Source organism: Sceloporus occidentalis, unplaced genomic scaffold (genome assembly GCF_023333645.1).
Source record: "Sceloporus occidentalis isolate IW3139 unplaced genomic scaffold, rSceOcc1.0.p SCAF_89, whole genome shotgun sequence".
NCBI classification, from domain to species: domain Eukaryota; kingdom Metazoa; phylum Chordata; class Lepidosauria; order Squamata; family Phrynosomatidae; genus Sceloporus; species Sceloporus occidentalis.
Window position 1 is genome coordinate 1,678,777 of NW_028317069.1, and position 20,904 is coordinate 1,699,680.

The 20,904-nt window shown below is 39.3% G+C and overlaps 1 protein-coding gene across 1 annotated transcript; it reads right to left on the reverse strand.

Annotated features, from left to right (window-relative positions):
- Positions 1-2,054: 2,054 nt before the first annotated feature.
- LOC149284676 (putative N-acetylated-alpha-linked acidic dipeptidase) lies at positions 2,055-20,427 on the reverse strand. The gene is made up of 17 exons (XM_089496307.1): positions 20,234-20,427; positions 19,414-19,702; positions 19,022-19,147; positions 18,746-18,929; positions 18,407-18,497; positions 17,666-17,761; positions 15,833-15,918; positions 15,383-15,502; positions 14,205-14,287; positions 13,238-13,301; positions 12,167-12,234; positions 11,671-11,771; positions 10,771-10,861; positions 9,414-9,666; positions 8,751-8,832; positions 6,706-6,798; positions 2,055-2,271 (listed from the first exon to the last, which is right to left on the reverse strand). The coding sequence occupies exons 1-17, from the start codon at positions 20,425-20,427 to the stop codon at positions 2,055-2,057; spliced, it is 2,238 nt and encodes a 745-aa protein (XP_089352433.1).
- Between the last annotated feature and the right edge of the window lie 477 nt (positions 20,428-20,904).

Genomic DNA, 20,904 nt, shown 5'->3' on the forward strand with positions numbered 1-20,904 from the left:
GGAATTTCAAGAGAATTCTTCGCATCTTTCTAACATGCAACATGCTCTCTTCACCTTTGTTTGTTTTTTTACACCCATTAGACAGTGGAATACGATGTCGCTCCACAAATAAATATTGTGATCTTTAAAATATTGATTACATGGATTCCCTGCAGACTACATAGACGTATGAACTCTATAAGGAACACCAAGGTGGAAATCGACGTATAAATCTGGTGTCATATTTCTCTTACATTTTCTTAAGGTGTTGGTTTAAGATAATCTTGAGTGAGATATTTCGCATTATGTGTTTTTAATAGGAGAGTTCAGAGTCTGCGCTACATCGTTGCAAATTTGGTGTACCATAGCATAAGGACAAAACCCCATCCGGCTGCACTCCAAATGGACCCTTTAAGATACAATGATCGGGAGCCCAATTTACAATGAGGTGCACCACAGGCTGGCAGTACCCGGAGAGTAACCGGTTTCACAAGGAATGGGTAAAACTTGTTGTCTAGTAGGATATATGGAGCCAGAAAGGCTGGGAGGGTTCACAGGGAGACCATAGTCCTCATATTACCCTTGCAAGGTTGCATGTATCTGAGAACAACCATGTGTAATAATAATAATGATACCCAGGAACCGATTACCAGCAGGGTGGACAATTCAAGAACAAGAGTCCATAGCCGAAATCTCTTCCAGGAGTCTGGATAGGTAGGAAACAATCGTAAACCAGAATTCCTGGTATATTTTACACGTTCAAACAACACCTTACATACATAATGTGCCGACAAGGTCTAATGCAACTTGGTAGGTTGGCTGCCAAGGTCATCTAGATATTGTGGATAACTACGATGCCCATAAAGACACTTAAGAGCAGAAGACACTTGCTGGATTTGGCCCTGTGTAATGCATTGTTGAGATGGTATGTTTGTTATATTAGCATTAAGCTGGCGCCAGCTCTGATTCCATGCAGGCATCCAGGGTGTTCTCCAGTAGCTGACCTGTTGTTCCATGTTGTACTGGACATTGCGTACGGCGTCCCTTGTCCTGATTTAAGACGTTCTTCTGTTGGATGGTATTGTTTTGCATTCTCACTATGACTTCAATAGCTTCGCCAAGAGCAAAAGAGAATACAGGCTCGCAAACTGTGCAACTGTCAGTGTTCAATGAGTTGCTATGAAAAGAATCAAATTCATGTATTCGCAGAAATTCACCCCGAGTCTATTTGGCAGTAGTTTCTGTTCTGTTTATACAAAGGGAAGGAACTTGTGTCGGGGTTTTGTTTATAAAGAAGGAAATAGCCGAAACCTGAGCGTCCAAACTTAAAAGTTGGTACGTGGATAAGGTCAGTTGGGATAAATTAACTGTAAAATTGCTTTCTTTAGTAATAATTACAATCAGCGCTTTAGGTAATATGTATATTGCATAAGGTATGTTGCTGCACAGTGTACTGTCTTCCTTGCAATAAGTTACCTAGCCATGCCTCGCATGTAAAATACCAATAAGATACAAACAGGCTGCGCCATCAGTTTAGGAAAATACATTTATTTTTAATAAGCCAACTCGACTGGCGTTGGTGCATGTTTTAGACATGGATGGTAGAATTCATGCACTCAACAGTGCATGAATGTTCTCTCTCTCTCTCTCTCTCTCTCTCTCTCTCTCTATATATATATATATATATATATATATATATAAACCTTTTGCAATTATGTTAAAGCTACACATTTTCTTGTTCTCCATGAAAACAGCTAAGTGACCCCACCAAACTTTTGAAAGGTATCATGCCAGAGTTGGTGTGGGGGGGGGCATTTAACTAAACTCGTCCTAGGGTTGAGTGACCTCTGAAGGAACATATAATATTAAAAAGTAATTTATAGTATTCCCCTACCTTAGCATATGAGTCATTCTCGGCATGATTGAACGTCCCCGCAATATCTCTCAGCATACAGAGATGATTATTGTGGACATTATAGCCTAGAGAATCTGACTACCTCTCATAACATCCCAAAACTGTATTAAAATGGTGAGATTTGTATCAGGCATTATGAGTTATATTTGGAAAGTGTTTTTCAGTACTGCGTGCCGGCTGCCCCAATGTGCCCGGGGTCCTGCATGGTGGCAGCCGCGGAACTGATTGTATAGGCAAGGATGGAAATCTCCTTTTGGACTTGTTGCCAACGCTTCTCCTGATCGGGATCTGTTTCAATATCAAACATTGCCGCAGCCAGCCCAGGGAAACTGGAGGCGGCGTATATATTATGCTGGTTAGGGGCATAAATCACATGCCTGTGGAATAAAAGAGAAAACGTCAAGTTAGAAACATTGTGTCCAATAACGCGGAGGAAAAAAAAAAAAACACATCCGGCTTATGGCTATTGATGAGTTGAAAATTCCTTTTTTTAGTGAATTGACCCTGCCGTTCCCATTGGGGTAGTTGAGAGTGGTACGTAACAGAAGAGTTTCCCATGGAAACACTGCTTGGATTGTGGAGAGAATGGGGCAGTAAAGCAAACTGGTCCCGGGGGGGGGAGGGGTTACTGGAATTACTACCCCTTTAACAACGTGCGATAAATTACCTCCGTCAAGCACTTACGCTATTCTTAGCAGCCATTGTTTATAACAGAATTAGTGGAAGCAGTGGGGGGGATTACTGTTGCTGTGTAAACTGTTAGTGAATCATGAGCATCGGAGGGAAATAACAGCAGGAGAAATGTTATAAGGATGTTCTGTAGCATGATTTAAGAGGCTGAATGTTAATATCCAATGTAACCGATGACTTATAAAGGCTTTGCCATGTATTTTTAAACCTTGACTGGAAAGAAAACATAAATATAGTTGGTAAATAAAGGGAAATCCTGATATTGGGGTTAGAATAACTAGTAGGATGTCAATGGTTGAGAATAAAGTTTATCTGGTGCTATGGAACATTTGCTGAGAACCGCGCTGATTGTCCCTTTCCTTTTCCCAGCTATTGTGACTCACACCTTGAAAAGCTGGAAATGTGGAAAATCACACATTCTGAGCTACATATCACAGATACACACAGCACTAGACACATCCTGGTATTGTTATTAAAAGTCATTAAAGAGGTCTCATTAGCAGCCGGTAAGAACAAAAAGTGAGAGGTCAGGAATGCCACGGAAAAAGAAATAGCCTTCAAAACTGGATTGCATGGAATCACTGATTTTTAAAAGGCCGCTGCTATTCAAGAGATTTTTTTTAAGATATTATAAAGATCAACCATTTTTTTTCCTGCTATTTCATAGGAATAGTGCCTACAATTGGGAGATTTCCTGTTTCTCTACCTAATGTATCGGTTTGTCTTAGGCTGTCAATTCTAGCATTGATTTTCTGTTCTTTTTAGGATCAAGATACAAAGAAGCATAAAAAATATCTACTACATGGCTAGAGTGGCGGCCATAATTTTTTGTTCCTTGACCATCTTGACCATAAGTCTCCAAACTGTGGCCCTCAAGCTAAGGACTATATCTCTGCTTGTCTCTTAGCTGACAGAACATTATGGGAGATTTAGTCCTGCAATAGCTGGAGGGCCACAGTTTGGAGACCCTTGATCTAGACTATTTAACCATCCTTAGGAATATACATTCAATAGGGCACGACCTGATGGACGTTAAGGGGGTTCAGGGTCAGCCCTAGTATATAGGCAAATTAAAATGCCTTGCGTTAGGAACGAACATTAGTTTTCTGGTCACTATGATCACTAGATCAGGTCTGACCATTCCCATTAATAGCCCTAGATGTTCCGTAGAGTCTATTGGGTTTATTCGCTAAATGGGAGAGTTGACAGGAGAGTTGTGTTTGTTAACTCCTTGACTTTATTATACATTCTGAAGGGCCATCCCCAGCGATAGATCTTAGCAGCATTATCAGAACATTTAAGTAAAGCGGTCAGATCACTGGGTTTGCAATTTTGTAATTTGAAGGCTTTTTCTAAGCTGCGCTGTTACCCACAGAGTATCGCCTCCAGCACACCTCGCTTCTTCAGCTTTCATTCTCTGCTTTCTCTTGCTAAAGCTGTGAATGTATTCTGAGGTTCATCAGCCAGACGTAAAAAGCATTCCATCGGCTGTTGTGTTTGGAAGGTGCGTTAGGACACCGTAAGGGGCCGTCACGACTCTAGATTGCCTGTAGATGCTAATGCCACGCTCCTTGGGAGTGGAGATTTACAATGTAATCCTCAAGCAATGTCATCATACTGTGGGGATCAGTATCTTAACAGCATTATTACATTCAGCAACATAGCACTTCTTAATGAAATGAAGCAAGGGTTCTGATCGGGCCACTTTAAAAGCCACTGCGGCCAGCCTCTTTGTTAATGAATTTCTCATACAAAATTTATTTCAAATCAACATACAAGTTTACAAGAAGAATAACATTGAAAAACTATACTACCTGACTAATCATCTCTATTAATAACTCTTGAGAGACTATGCACTACACACTCCTTTGGTGCAGAAAAGGTGAACATCCCCAGGGAGAAGAGCATATTCATCCACTATGAGATGAGCATTAGTAATCTGTTAGCCCAACATACAGTTTATTGCAGCTCTTACTGCACTAAAATAACCTTCTTCCTCCTCCTCCTCCTCCTCCTCCTCCTCCTTCTCGGTGGACACAGCAAACCTAATTAAATGTATCTAGGGAGATGCCCTTCAGCTATTGCTGGATGAATGGTAGGTTATAGACCTGTTCATTGTCTCATCAGGTTCCATGTCATCTTGTATGACATCACAAAGGAAACAATAATGTAATGGGTTTCTCCTCTGTCATGCTATCATCCTGCTCTACGGGTAGCCCGAGCACTGACGTTTTCTCTTCCTATGAGCGCAGGTGGATTTTTTAATTATCAAAGCTCTGGAAATGGACACACAACCTTCGCTCGTTTGATATGCGCTCTTTGAAGTACGTAAGGTTGAATGCCGAGAAACTGCTTTGCCGGTAGAAAGAACCTCTCCAGTTTATGTAATTCTTGGAAGCTAATGTATTAAAGGGTTTAAAGTAGATGTAGCTAGCATGAAATCACTGCATCATAACCTGGACGAAAATAGCTTTCTCCTTCTTTAATCAGCTTATACAGGACCTGCTTCAAGGAGACCTTCGTCTAAGAAGATGTGATGACAACTTGACGTAATTTTGATCATCATCATGTTTAAGATACACTGATGAAATTATATCAGGATTGGGGGTATGATGAGAGGTTGACGGACTGATTCACGTGTTTTATTTATGTGAATATGCACTCAATAAAATTTGGACTCCGACACGCGCTCCATGTAACATTTGATTATTGCTATTATATTTTTAGAAAGAGTTGTGTTGATCATTCATTGTTGAATGTCACACAATACACTATAATAATAAGGGATGTTACAACATGTCCGTTCTTGAGGATCAATTGTGTTGTTCACATTGTCTGAAGATTGATTGTTGGAGAATGGATACACTTTCCCAAATGAGTGTCCTTTTCTTATTAAGAAGAACATCAGTTTGACACTTAATCTTTGGCCAAATCTGAATGTAAGTGGAAGATGCGCAACACAGGGGAAAATATCTTGATCAGGAATATTGTAGATGTCTACGGCTCTTTTCCAACAGGTCCACGACATTGGTTTAATTTGTTACGGAACAGAATACAGACAGACAGGATGCTAAATCCACAAAGTGTATTTTTCCATTAGCACGAGTACACAGAATCTGTGGCTCCGGGCAATGGCAGAGATCAAAGAGCTGCGTTATATAGGTTAATAGGCCAACAAAGGCATTAATCATTTGTACTTGTGTACTAACTACCTTGGCTATTCTTAATTATTCTCTGTATAAGATTACTGCTATTTTCTGTGCGTTTCAGGCAGGAGAAACCGATATTAGCTGTCTGGCCAAAGGCCATTGTAACTGATGATCGGACCTGTGTCAGACGTAAGGGCGTTGTGACTCTCGTTCTGCCACTTAATCTATGTATTCTCAATGTCTGTCCAAATGGGGGATGGGCCATACTGTCGATGGGCCGTATGGTTCTTACCATCAAATGGTATAATGGTGAGATTTTGGAGACGGGGAATTCAAATCTCAAACAATATTTCCCACTAGACTCCAAAATAGAACCAAGTTCATCAAAAGCACAGTTGTATGTATAAGGTGACTGCATGGGCTATGTTTTCCAGGACACACATAATTTTTACATATTGCTGACCAGCCCAGATAAAGCGCTGTCCTGTAGTAAGGAGGATGTATAACTGACTAATTGGTTCTCTTCCATTAGTCTATACATTCTCCATACTGATGGGCTGGTCAGCACTATGAAAAACGTCCGGAAAACATGGCCGATGCGGTCATCCTAATGGGTGTAAATATATAATTTTATTTTAAAAAAAATATCGAAACTGCATTATACCCAGTCCTGCTCTGCATCAGTTTTCATCGTTATTTTCAAGAGATTCTAATAATTGGGTCTCTGTACACCTTGTTTTATGCATTAATTTAGCTTCACCACCATTTCCAGTTCCCCAGATAAACACGAGGAGCTGGTCATTGTGCCCATTCTGGGATCATGGATGATGCACTGCAGGCATGCTAAAAGCAGGAAACATTTTAGATTAGGTCCATCCCTACAAATAATACATTGCCATGGCAGCTAATCCTTCTTGTATCAAATATTCCACATTAAATGACTGCGGTTATGTATCTTTGTCAATAAATTACCTGTAGTATAGGTTGCCTGCTACACCGAGCGGGTCTATGAAAGCTCTTTCAAGTTGCATCAGTTGGTCATTGATCCTCCGCACCTCTAGAGGACTGAAAGACAAAATATATCAAATCAGATACGCCACGGGACAGACCGACATGGGAGTTTATCAAAACATAATGGCTTTTGGATATTTACTTGGTGGGAGAGGGTGGTAGATAAGTAGACTATTCTCCCACCAGAACTGGTAGAGGCTCATAGGGTAAGGGGATTTACCCAGGCATGGGGTAGGCATATGGCTTCTGATTCTAATGAGACCAATGACATTAAGATCTGAGTCTTTACAGCAGAAAAAAAAAGAACCTAGCAGGCTAGAGTGGTTCTTATCGGCCGTCAAAGTCTGTTTTCTTCGATAGCTTTCATTATTATGTAGAAATTACAAAATGAAGATTATACTTCCTGATTCAAAGCAATTTTCCAATTAAAAATCTAAACATCAAGACAAGGTTCCTTCTATGAGGACTCTAGCTTTCAAGGATGAAAAAACAAATTATGTACTGCAAAGTTTGCTCAAATTTTGCAGCCGGTTTTTTAAATGAAAGGAATGGAATTTTTCTAATGGAATAAAAAAAATCATTGTAAGTGCAGACAGCCATGACATTTTATACTTTCGCAGTATGTTCTATCAGCTTTATACTTATATATATGATTTATTTTTCAATAAAGACAAGTATTAAAATAGAGCTATTCTCTCCAAAAGCTGCATGGTAATAAAAAATATATATTTTTAGACCTGAGACGTGTCTTTTTGCGTGTCACCTGGTCGGTGAAATGACATTGAATTATGATTTGCTATTTAAATTTCAATAGCTATCCGTTCATAGCCGACAAAACCCAACCTCGAGAGCCCTTCTCTGTTCCTGTATTGACAAGCAGTCAACGTCAGCTTTAACTTAGATAAAGTAAGATCTATTGCAACATTTCCTTAAATCCCTGCCGTAAATCTGTTTGGGTTACCTTACTGACTGGTCTCCCGTGACGGAGAATGTAGTTTCACATCCTATTTTTGTTTTTAATTGAGCTCAAGATAAAAGAATACATGTTTTCAAGATACCTAGAGGATTTCGCAACACGTTTTCCATTTGGCTCTAGCCATATGCAGAAAAAAATAAAGTTGTAGAAGAAATTTTGAAGATTTGTTTGTTTATTTTTTGATAAACCAATTATTTCATTTTATAGGCGAATGGATTACGGTTACAACATAACAAATGATTTCAGAGGGTCATCTCAGAATTTAGGTGACTATGAATTATAGAATCTTTTCGTGTTCTAGTTAGAGGCAAAGTCAGAATGTTAAAGACGTCTTTTCCCCAATTTCAGCTCATCTTTGCCATTTCATCTGGTCCCTTCAGCTCGTTGTTTTTGGCAGGAATTGAAATTTCACAGCAGTGACTATTGCATGGTTACTTCCTTCATGGTTGAAGGATAATGTACATACTTAGCATGCCACAGGATTTGACCCGGAGTCTTTAACTATTTCAGTCTGCTTCGATTTGAAGGAAAATGGTCAGGTGGTTGGGGTTATAGAGTTTAGGCCACCTCATTTATCTCATACTAGGTTAGATGGTATCTGGGTTTCCTGCTAGGGGTTTTTCTTCAGTTACTTGTAAATCAATCTTTTTTAATAAATAGCACAGAAAATGCCTAAACCATCCTATTCCGAATTACAGTACCCCTATGATTTGTGGTAGCTATGGTGTGAGTATAAGTTCATGCAGGTACCCATCCATGCTCTTCAGTAAAAACCCCATGTGCATACAGCTGGTCATCAGGCTTCCAGGACAACCTTTAGATCACTATGGGGGTGTGGTGTTTAGCTCCACCCACTTTGTGGTAATTCCTTACTTTTCTATTCAGCCCCACCCTTGCTTATGGCAAGTCCCGCCTCTTAACCGATTATTGTCCCCTCCCAGAAGGAGCAGGAGGTTGAGAGCGCCAGGGGGAGTAGACTTGCAAAGCTCTCCGGAATCCTTTATTGATAAGAAATGTATCATAATCTTACTTCTCTTTGTTGACCATTTCTGCTCTCCTCTGTAGTGCCCGAGCTGCTGTGCGGAATTCAACCACTGCATCCTTTACTGCGTCTGCAAAACAAAAATTAGCTTTTTATTATTATATTTCGTATGGAATCCAAAAAGAAGACATTAACACTAATTCACTATGTCGCTGAAAAGAACACAGACTTCCTTCAGAAATAATGATATATTATTGCTGGAATATGAACAATGCATCTGTCCTGCATCACTACACCTGTGCTGCACAGAGATAAGACTCATGAGCTCATGTGGTCTACTAATCGGTGTCATCTAAGCCTTTTTTTAATCATTTTACGTTGCCCAGAACCCTGTCTAATGTATTGTGCTTATGTATTATAGTTTTTTGGACACTATTGTCAAAGCCTCAATCCCAAGTCATAACAGACGGAGGGTCTTTGTAAAGCTTATATTTGATTGTCTTAAAGTATGTTGTTATCTCAGACATATAAGTCAGGGCTTAATGAGCCCTCGGAAAACAAATAATGGGTGGCAGACATCTGGTTGGACTACAATGCCAGATGCGCCCACTAAGACATCCACATTGGCCATTGTCTTGCATCCTTACTCTTCCAACTCAAGATAAGTCAAGATATACTGAAATGCTGTACAGCGCTGTGTTACCCACTCACCAAGGCTTATGCTTTTATTCTGCAGCAGAGACCCATAGACCCTTTCTACGTCATCGACAATCCTTTGCATTGTTTCCGCATACTGCACACAGTCTAAGTTCAGGATCACATCGCTGGCCAGCGTCAGAGCCATTTCCCCCCACATCCTTGTCACAGCTTGGTGATACTTGAAGCCTCGGTCCATAAGACGCGACACCAGATCCATTGTCTCGTATACAGAATGATACATTGGATATGAGGAGAGAGAGTATTTCTTTTAAACAAAAAAAAAAAAAAGGGGGGGGTGGAAATCCATGAGCCATCGTTCGTTATATTTTCAGATTTTTGTAAAAATGTTTAACGCTGGAAGTGCTGATGCGTTATTTATTCAATGGGTTATTTAAGTCTAGGTCCGTGACCTTAATCAGACCTTAGGCTGGGGTGTGCTGAATATACCCCTCGCTAAAGTTTTTCATTGAAATACAATGAAATTGCAAGCTGTTGATGGAGTTATCCTTTTAAGGAAATAAAAAAAAATTTAATAAATAAATATATATATATATATATATATATACACACTCAATATACTTAATATATAGAGAGTTATCTGACCATAGGCAAAATCTCATGTTTATGCTTAACAGTTGTCCCGTTGATAGTGGGAGCAGGGGGCTAATAAAAAAACGCCATGGGGAGAAGATATATATATGATGAGGTGCAATTAAAACATTGATCCGTGGCAAATAAGATGATGTGGGTGAATACTGCAGAGCCTTGTGTCGGGCGGCCTTATCGTGGGACATTTTTCAAAGTGGGTCAATCCAGTTGGGGAAAATTGGGAAGAAATCTCATTTGGAAGTGCAAGTATACAAAACAAAGTGCTCCTGCTTGTATTGCCCAGCTCCCCATATCTGCATTATTAGCCTTAGAGGAAATGGCAAGCGATCAAAAGAATTTTGAGGAGTTGGGGGAACCGGATCAAGACAGCAAGAAACGGTAACTGCATGTTAAAGAATAAAAATTTGTTTATATTTATATATTTTATGTGTATGTATATATAAATATATATATATATTTATAAATATATTTATATATACATATATATTTACATTTATTGATTTTTTTTATTATTCTTAAAGACTGAACTGTAGTATTTGTAAATAATTTCTGTTAAACATTCACCTGCTGTTTATAAACTTTGAATAATATTCAATTTTCTAAGAAGTTTGTGATCTATATTATTTTACGTTACATCTTTTTTCAGGAGAACCTAGCAGAGTAGTAGCTTTTTAATAGAAATAATGCAGAACCTATGGAATTTTGTTGGTAGCGGGAGGACAGTACCTGACAATGTACCCGTGTTTAACCCGCACAGTACCTGATCGTAGTTATATCTCACATCAGCAGACGAAATCCCAAGAAGTTGCAGAAAAGAGGAATAATCACTTCCAGATCCTAGATCCCCAACGCTGCAAAGGTAGGCAAAACAAGCATTTATCAGTTATTATACACAAGAAACATATTTGATGGACTATTCTCCGTGTCTGGAAAGCGTTATATCATTCTAGAACCCCTTTGTGTTTCACTCTTTACCATTTCAGCTTGTAAACCCAGCTATTAACAATGATATACTTTAATTATACTAAATCGAACCGCTAGAGAAAAGGTCCATCATTGATCTCATGTCCATCTCAAGCATGTAAAATCATACATGGTCTGTCTGTACCAACACTCCTACAACACTATTTTGTCTTAATCTGGATCCCCTTTATTAACTGTTATTAACCATTTCTGTAAGTGAGATTAGCTCGAGGCCGAGTGGTTATTTGCCTTCCTTTGAAAGGGCAAATGTAATTAAGGCAGCTGATAAATGCTCGAGAATAAAGATAGCATGGCGGTTTAACAAATCAATATGACACGGGAGATAACAACATAGATGTCTGAATGGGCTTAAATTGGAGCGTAACTTGGATACAGAGATATGCGTCAGGTGTATTGTGCGGAAGTGGAAGCATACGGTAAATATGCGTTCATGTATGGGCAGTCAAATGTTGGCAAGTTTGGCAAGAGTCCATGATATAAAAAAATGACACCAAATGTTAAGATCCATATTTATAAATCCTGGGGCATTTAGGAACATAGCATTGAATGAGCCATCCAGCCCATCTAGTCTGCCCATAGAAAAACTCAAACCTTAGTCAGTCCTTTGCCTCATCTTAGAGTAAAAAAAGGCCACAAAATACCACAAAAGTCTTTGGCCATATTGTTATTAACCCACCGCGGGACATTTGGATTATGGGACGATGGCATATTTGCAACCCATGTATCAAATACTGTTTTCCGCCCGGCTTTTACTTCTTCTGGGTTTGGGTTTTCCACCTAGCCAAAAAAAATAAAAAATTTAAACAGTGTCATAGAAGAAAAATAATAAAAGACTTTAACCCCCCCCTTTTACCTTTTGGTAAGAAATTGTGGGTTTTCAATTACCTATATATTTGAATATAAAGCCGTATAAATAATAATGTATCTTCTATACACGTAAGTTATAGTTCTAACTGCAGGCAAGAACCCGCTGGAAAAGTTTTCCCATAAAATGTAAGAGCTTTGAGGATATCCAGCTTCTTCTGATCGCATGTTGTAATTAGAAAGCTCTGCACACCAGGTACTTTTCCGATTCTTCTAATTGCTCCAAGTCCAAGCACATTACCGATCTCATCTTTCGAGGGGCGCAAAGACCTGCGCACGTAAATTTTATTGTTTCTCCGTGAATTTACCTTTTTAGCGGCTTCAAACAAAAGTTTGTGCAGGATGGGCGTAGCGAGTGCCCGCAGGGTGGAATTTCCTGTTGGCAAAAGATTTAGAGGTGGTTTAACAAGAGCAAACAATGTAAAGGGAAAGGCTCGCAATGTCTAAACGTACGATTGTTTTATTTTCAATCGTTTTTGAATTACGTGTGATCTGAAACTAAAGGGTCAGAGGCTTAGATGTGATTTAAGGATACTGTGGGGTGTTCTAGATAAATAAACTGCCTCTCAGCCGACGTGGTAGATGCTAGAAGGAATTTAAACATATTCATATATGCAGAATTTGAGAAATTCAGACACCTCTAGTTTCACCGTAGAAGGCCAAGCTGGCCGGACGTAAGGCGTGTTTGATGCTGAGATGAATCGGCCTCAATGAAAGTCATCTACATTTCCCTGCTGGGTTCAAGGTGGTTGCTTTTGGAGTTCAACATTGGTGTTTTAACAGTAGAGAACCAAAGATGAAGAGATACAGAGTTATCATAAGGGGACCCAAATCAAGTCTTCTTTAAGATCATCCCCTAAATCGCAGGTCCACAGTATCAACCCGAAGCTTCGAGCTGATAGAAAAGCCAAGCGAAATCCAAAAAGTTCAGCATTACTTGACCTCGACACCTGAGTGTTTAGAAGAAGATCTTTGTAGATTGGTAGGTTCTGATCCAACTAAAATATCTAGTCGGGTTAGAAAACCTTTGTATGCTGGCTGGTTCTGATCCAGATATGTTAGCAATGAGAAACCAAAGACCACAAAACATGCGTAATAAAAGAAAAAGTATCAGGTACCGAGGAATAGTCAGGTTGGAAAACCCAGCCTATACACCAGGCAACATTAGATGAGACATATGATAGAATTGCAAGTTAAAAATAGTCCGTCACTTGCCAGCTCTTCCTGGTTGCCTAGCAGGAGGGAACTAGAATGGTGATCTGTTTGCTGATTCTAGAACGCTAAGGATAGAGGTACAAAGCCATCTGTATACAGGGATACAAAAACAAACTGCTCTGCTCAAGTTACTTTGTGTATACGAAGGTATAAAAGATCCATACCTGCTAGCGAGAGGTCCACATTAAGGTATGCCACGGTTCGAGAGCCCAACACTTTTCCCATTTCCTGTAGAATTGAAAGGTATTTAAAAATTAACTTTACTGTAAAAATGCATTTAGAATTGTTGAATACATATAGAAAGACAAAACATAGATGCAACAGACTTCCTGAGCCTTAATTTTAATATAAAATGCATATGTATCCCTCTTGCATGGAATCCAATGCAGTTTACTGCATGCAAACATGTTGAAGTATTCCTCCTCCCCCTGGCTGCCGCTACTGAAATCAGGAAGTGTACTTAAGTATGCTTACTGCACATGCTAAGTAGGACTCCCACCGAAAGCATCAGCCAATCACATAGCTTTACATTAATATGTGTTATACTGCTTTAGAATAGTAGTACGTTTTTATTCAGTATCATTTATTGAATTCTATAGTCTCATCACATATGACCAATGCCTTTTTCCCACAGCTTAAGAATGTAGTACGGCAGCCAATACATGACAACCTTCCCAATATTGTCTGTACCGTTCTACAGTAATCTGCCCAATTCCTAACCAAACCACCCACTATGGTTAGTAGTCCTACGATATTGTTTTGTATTGGGTAAAATAATGGGCAACGGGCCTCATCCAGTCCCCCCCATGCACTCTATGGAGTGTCCGCTCAGCAATCCTGGCTATCTTAGGACCTTAGATGCTCCCCCTACTGTGGAGAAGTTTAGTGGGCAGCTGGGGTAATGGAAAATTACAACGTCTGTGAGTTGTGAGTGCCTCTCTGTGATCACCGTGTTCTTGTGTGAGTGCTGAGTTGTGAGTGTTTGTGCAACTTCTGTGAGTTGTCGTATAATTGTGTGACATACATAATGGTCAACAGAGGTCAGGACCAACCACAACCTGAATCAGTTTAAATCAGAGCTATTGCAGCAGTTTTAAATGGTGCAGGTACTACTACGCTGATGAAACTCACTTCTACCCACTCTGTTGATCCAATGAGTCCATATTCCTCTGCTCCCCAGCTACAGAACAAAATTGATCTGCGGGGCCGCCATCCTGTAAAGACAAACAATACAACGCAAATAAATAGGAAAGATTAGGTTATATTGAATGAATGTGATGAAGGAAAACATCATTGATTCTGCTTTTGATTTAATTCCTCTTTGTTCCACTGTCAGTCCGACCCAGTATACAATATTAACGCCGTGTCCTGGTGGGATCTGTGTCCTTTCAGTTTGAGGGGACCCATCAGAAGGTAAAGATGGGTTTTGAAGAGTTCCTAACAGGGGTCGGCACCAACATTGCTCATGGTGGAGATTTACTGGGGTGTGTGGACAATTTAATGATGTTATATGGACCTTCACAAACCTTGCCACGGATACTGGTGTCCTCGTACGGACACTTTGCCTATCCCTGGTTTCTTAATCCAATTGGGTGCCTACATTCTGCCACTTTAATTTAAAGGTTGTCTTTATTATCACTTGGATCATGTCTCTACTCATTAAATAAAAGTATATATCATCTTTTCAGTACTGGTCCCTTGAGGACTGATGCCACGTTCCTGGTTTGATCCTCTATACATTTTACATAATGCCACAATCTATCACAGAATATTGTATATTGCTAGGGGATGTCTTTGGCTATTTACCATAAGATGTGTTCTCCACTATTAATCATTTCTAACAAAGAGCCTTATTAATAAAAGCAGAAACAGGGACGGCGATGGAATGACTAAGCTTCCATGCCTAATATGATTAAATAGCTTTAAAGAAATAACATGTTCTATTATCTTCTAAAAGAAATACCAGCCATTGCTCAATTCACAGCTTGTCTCAGTTTGGGTAACTACTGGATCTGACGCCACCAAACCAACATGAATCTCAACATGAAATTGTTCTATGGAAACCAGATGCATGTTTCTCAAATATGTTGTCTGTCCTCACCATTGGGGAATGATAAATATGGACCTTTGACCATCAAGGAACAATGGCCACCAAGGGACAAATGTCTGCAAATAAACATCTGGAGTAAAAAGTGAAACAAAACAATAGTATGAAGGAGCCCAAAAACTTAAGAGTGAGTTTGAGGATAGAAAGAAGCACTTTATTGCCAATTTTGACTTTAAAATTCTGTTATACATGTTGCGCATACCCTTTTCAAGCATCTTTGCCATTGCTCTACTCAGTTCCATCATGGCTGCTGTGCCGCTGGATGGGTCAATGGCTCCAAACACCCAGGCATCACGGTGATTGCCCAGAACCACATAACGATCTGTGATAAGACATTTGTAAAAAAACAATCACGGCTGTAAAAGAAGTAAAACACTATAGCCCATGCATAGCCTTCTTTTCTGAACAGAACAGGGCTCGCAGCGTTTAGCAGACATGTGCTTTTTCAATGTTGTTCCAGACAATTGTCGCTCCACAATAGCTTGCAAAGTTGTGGCTCTGTGATCATTGTGCAAAAATAGACACGGTTATGATATCAGATATAACTGAAAAATCTTACAAGCAAGAAAGAGAAACCTTGTTCAGAGACCATGAAGTCAGGTTATTGTTTGCTGCAAAGCGATCGTATTAATTTTATTCTTACAATACTCACCAGGCTCATACTGTCCCTCGATAAATCCTATGACGTTTCGGATTGTTTTCTTAATGTTATATGATTGCACATAAAGTTTTATTTTGCTGTGAATGGGAAACGTAGAATAGAAAGAAAATTAAACATCAACACACAGGCACTAAATAGATCATTAACTTTAGAATAAATTGATTATACAGAAAAGTAGCTTCTCCACAATGCAGGGTGAATGGAGTGGGTAAGAAGTGGTTTAATGCTTATCTGTTGCTGTTGAGGGAGGAAATGGTAAAGAATTATACTAATATATATATATATATATATATAAACATACAAAATAGGACATGTGTGCTGTATATCTTAATTCCATTTTAAAATCTGCTCAGGCTATTTAATGCATGCAAAATAAAAAATGTGAGACTAGCTCAACCTTGAGAACGGGCCACCTTTAAATGGATGGCCCTACTATGAACCCTTGCTTGGAATGCCATTACAGGGGAAGAATCTGTCAGCATATCGGACTAATCCCCCACGAGGGCAGTGTAGGATTGAAATGCAAGGCAAATCCCATCATGAACGCTGTGTGTACACTGTGTATTCGAACAGAAGTCCTATCAAGAAAATATTTTACTCCTTGAGCATTAAATCCAGCGCTGTATACAATATATTGCTGTATTAGGGTTAGCGGTGATATAAACCTGCTTTTATCTCATTTTGCTCCAATTCACCTCCTTTATCTGCAGACCATTGTTGTCAGTCATGTGATATTTTGGGTGACGTTCCCTGCACAGTCACCTAACTGAGCTGATTCTTTATGGCAGTGCTAATGAAGACCTGTTTTTGTATAATGATGTTCTTTTCTCCATGGGTGTAGTACCGTGATCCTGCAGTAGTAGTGTAGGAGTTTGCGCTGTGTGCAGATGGGCTCTAAGAAAGGAGAGTGTGTTTGTTTATGGTGTTAAAGTAAGTGTGTGTGAGTGTATGGTGGAGTAGGTGGCACCAAAGAAATACCGCACCAGTAGCCCTTGGCTGACCCCGGATTTCCTCCATAGACTTTATTAGTCAAAGTATCTGGCAGGATGATTAAGACTAAACCATTCTATTGTTTCCCACTGACAGTATGGTAAGGAGTCAGGATATTTAACTAGTAGATTGGGATAACATAACAGAGCGAGAACTCAAATGACTAATATGCAGCTGCATAAAAAATGATATTATGCAAAAAAACTAGAATTAAAAAAAAACAAAGCAACACAGTATTTTAAACCCTGTACTATATAAATCGTTCATTGTATGTCTTATTTCTTTTTTGATTTGCAAGAGTCGCGTTACAATCTCATATTTTGATTGTAAACATCATAAAATATCCACCCAAATAGTCCTCTTGTTTCTGTTTTTTACAGTTATCTTCTCCTTTGACGTTAGCCATACCTGCTACATCTACACCCGATTCCTAATCGGTTCTACGGCCTCTCATTACACCTTGAACTCAGGTTCTTTGACCAAGTTCCCCAGGTATTAGAATTTACTTCGGTAAGTAACTACTCCCTTATTTCCATAGCCAAAAATGATAAACATTTGAGTTTACGCTTGTAAACAATGCAAATTTTAACACAAACCCAAGCCCATTCTACGAACAACTTAGTTTGCCCACTGCCCTCTGGTGGCACAAAATAATTTTGTACTACTTTATTATTAAATAACAGAAATATGACATACTAATATCTGGAACCTTTTTTTTTTTTTTTTTTTTTTTTTTATAAGACCTCCCCAAGATACTTCAAAGACTACACTAGAGTTGTTAAAGGTGGCAGCCAAAAAAAGTCATTTCTGACTAAGAGTCGGTCAGTACTTTACCTTCCCTCGTATGGTGAAGCAAAGCCTGGACCTACTCTGTATGTAAGACTCAGTTTCCCTTTCCAGGTGCTGGGCACTTCGTTTCCAGACATTTTACTGGGAGAAAAAAAAAACATACAATAATAAATCACATGGACACAGACTGTGCCTGTAAATTAAAAACCTCTACATTTTTCTTTGGACATATGAAAATTTGAAAAACCCTGCAGCAGAAAGAACTGTTGCCATAACAACCACTGCAACGTGTGAGGTCATAATGAAATGCACGTGAAGCAGCTGGATGTGACCTCATCATGCAGTGGAACAGGTCTAAATGTTAAATCAATGACTGGGAAGACCGGTTTGTGTGCTTGAAGGAGAAATACATAATTTTGTTAACATTCCCCATATAACTGAGGGAAATCGGCACACATCAAAGGAGGCAAATCTTCTGACCGTATGGGCGATTGTCCAAGCAAACAACACAACCTACGAGAACAATGCTGAATGTCTGTCTCCACGTATCAAAATCCAAAACGATTATATATGTATACTTTGACATCATATTCATATGACTTACGTCAATGCCATTCCATTTGATGTCAATAAGGCAAGACCCTACCATGGGTTTGGCATGGGGAATCTTTTATACTGCCCTTATGGCCCTGTTTTGTTTTTTTTATGTTATGCGCAGGGAACGCCAGATCTTTTTAATGGGAATTAAGCCAACGTGTTGGTATAGCTTTACTAGCGTAATAATACCTGAGATATTTTGCTGCATCATTATATCCAATTGGAGTTACAGGAATCAACGGCAACGCGATATCTTTCTCATCCAGGAAAAAGGCAGATTCTAAGAGAAAGAGGAAAAAATGTATGTGTATTTGAGACTAGAATGTCATACTCGAGTCTTTACATATTCGTGACAATTAAGTTTAATTAAATAGTTTAGGAACTTTACATTTGCTTTTTGTCATTGCTTAATAAATCTCTCCTGAAAGTGTTGGCATGGCATTCAAATGTGATTTTTAGGCTCGGCTTTCAACTTCATCGCAGATCAGCGTAATGAGCTTTAATAATACTAATCCATATATTTCTTACTTGTAGAAGGGTAATAGGGGGTCAACGGATCCCCGTCAGTGTTCAGGACGGTGCCTCTCTGAGCACCGGTTCCGGGGAGCCACCAGTCATCAGGGAATACGCGATCAAGATCCCCAGCCACGTAGTCTGCAGGGTCAGAGTATAGAATTATCCCGGCACAGCCAAAGTTCTGAGCATTCTTCACCTTGAGTAATACAAAATGATGAAACCTGACTTAGATTCTGTTAGATTTTTGACCATTGTTGTTTGTTTTTTATTACTATGGAGCGTACGTACCTTATCTCCTCTGAAAATCTTGCCATATCTGGCAATGGCCACAGTTCCTGTTAAATTCATTGAAAGGTTCCTTGTCAGATAGTGGAAATCTTCCACCGCGCCATAGTTAACATAGACAGGATCCCCCTGTGTGAGCAAGGGGCTCATTTAAAGCGTATGTCTTATGCACATAGTTAAGCCTTTTAAGAGTTATTGTGGGTGATAAACTGGGTCTGAATGTCCACATTTGAGGGAAAGAGACGCAATAACGAAGCTCAATGTCCAAAAATTAAACATAACAATTGTCTGACTCGTTTAACCACTAACATGACTTCACAATACATTAGAATGGAGAGCGAAAGTCACCTGCCAACTCTCCCTTTAGCGAATAAATATGTATATATGTTTCTTACCACAATAACACCAGCAGGAGAATACGCATTGAAAGGATTGACGACCGTTGGATCATTCTGGTCAGGGCTAAGGATCTTTTCAACCTTGTCTGATATGTCACTCTCGGTTCCATCAGAAGACAGGATGGAAACGTAGTTGGGATCGCTTGCGTTGGGATAAGACAGAAGCACCGTGTAATTGTATATCTTGGATCCATCCAGACTTGTCTGCCATGTCTTGTGGATATAATTGACAAGTACTTCTTCTTCTTGGGGGCTTCCGGCTATATGAGGTTTGCTGGAAAAATACCTGCCAAGAAGAGACATTCTATGTTACCACAGGCATTGTTTATTAACATATTCAACATTTCTGAAGACCTCGGAGGAAGCCTATACTTTTATTTATGTGATTTTTTTTTTTTTTCCGCAAAAAAACCAAAATGCGACCCTGGTTATTTAGAACCTGAAGTATATAGATCCTGCAGGTCAGTTTGACTAATGTTGGTTAACGATAAGTAGAATCCATACTATGATTTTTATATATTGTACTGGGCACTATTAATTAGACTAATCTGCAATCGGTAGAATTCATAAGTGTCACTTTTTTATTTTTGGTAGATTCATGATGTTTTTGTAATTAAAGTATTTTCTATACATTATAATTTTTAGACATGGTTTCTATGCGAATGCTTATGACCTTCAAGATCCAGGTAGGTCTACAGTAATCTTCCTTCCATCATTCCGTGACATTTTTTCTGGTTATGTCCTCAGGGTCCTGTGCTGAGAGCATCCTCATCATTATCACTTTTTTTGAACTGAATAATTGCTATTCATGACGCACCTCAGGTTTTCCTCAATTCTGTTTGCTTGAATTTCTTGCTGGAGTTGCTGGCTGTACTTGGAGTCTCCATCTTTGCTCATTCTCTTCAGCCATCCAGGTAGCTCTGGAGCAATCGCATATCTCCCGATCAATATCCCAATCACAAGCGATACTGCGCCTACAGCCACTACTCCGAGAGCGTGTACCGGCTTCATTGTGATTCAGAGCCAATCTGTGACCTACAGAGGAACAAAAGATCATTCTGTAGACTTGATTGTCTCTGTCAACTTGAGTAATGCAAACAAATGGAACATTTAAAGGGCTGAATTAAATCCTCTCATCTCTGTCAACGACGCTCTCTCAACTAAACGAGGCTTTTTAGCACCTTTTCAAAAAGAATTTTCACCAATGCATATTCTCCAAGTTGGGGTTCACAGTTGTAGGTTTTTAAAAAAAAAAAATACTTTTGCCCTATAATTGTAACAATAGACTTACAAATATATACAATTTAATTTAATATTTTATTTCTTAATTCATGATTTAAGTTGTATTAAGAGGGGGGCAGTGGGCGTGGCCAAATGCCACCCCCCCTACCCAGAGAACGGGAGAGCTGACCCTGATACTCAGAGACTCCGGGTCAAACCCACAGAGTTCTCAGGTATAACTGCAATATTTACAGTTTGATTTTTTAG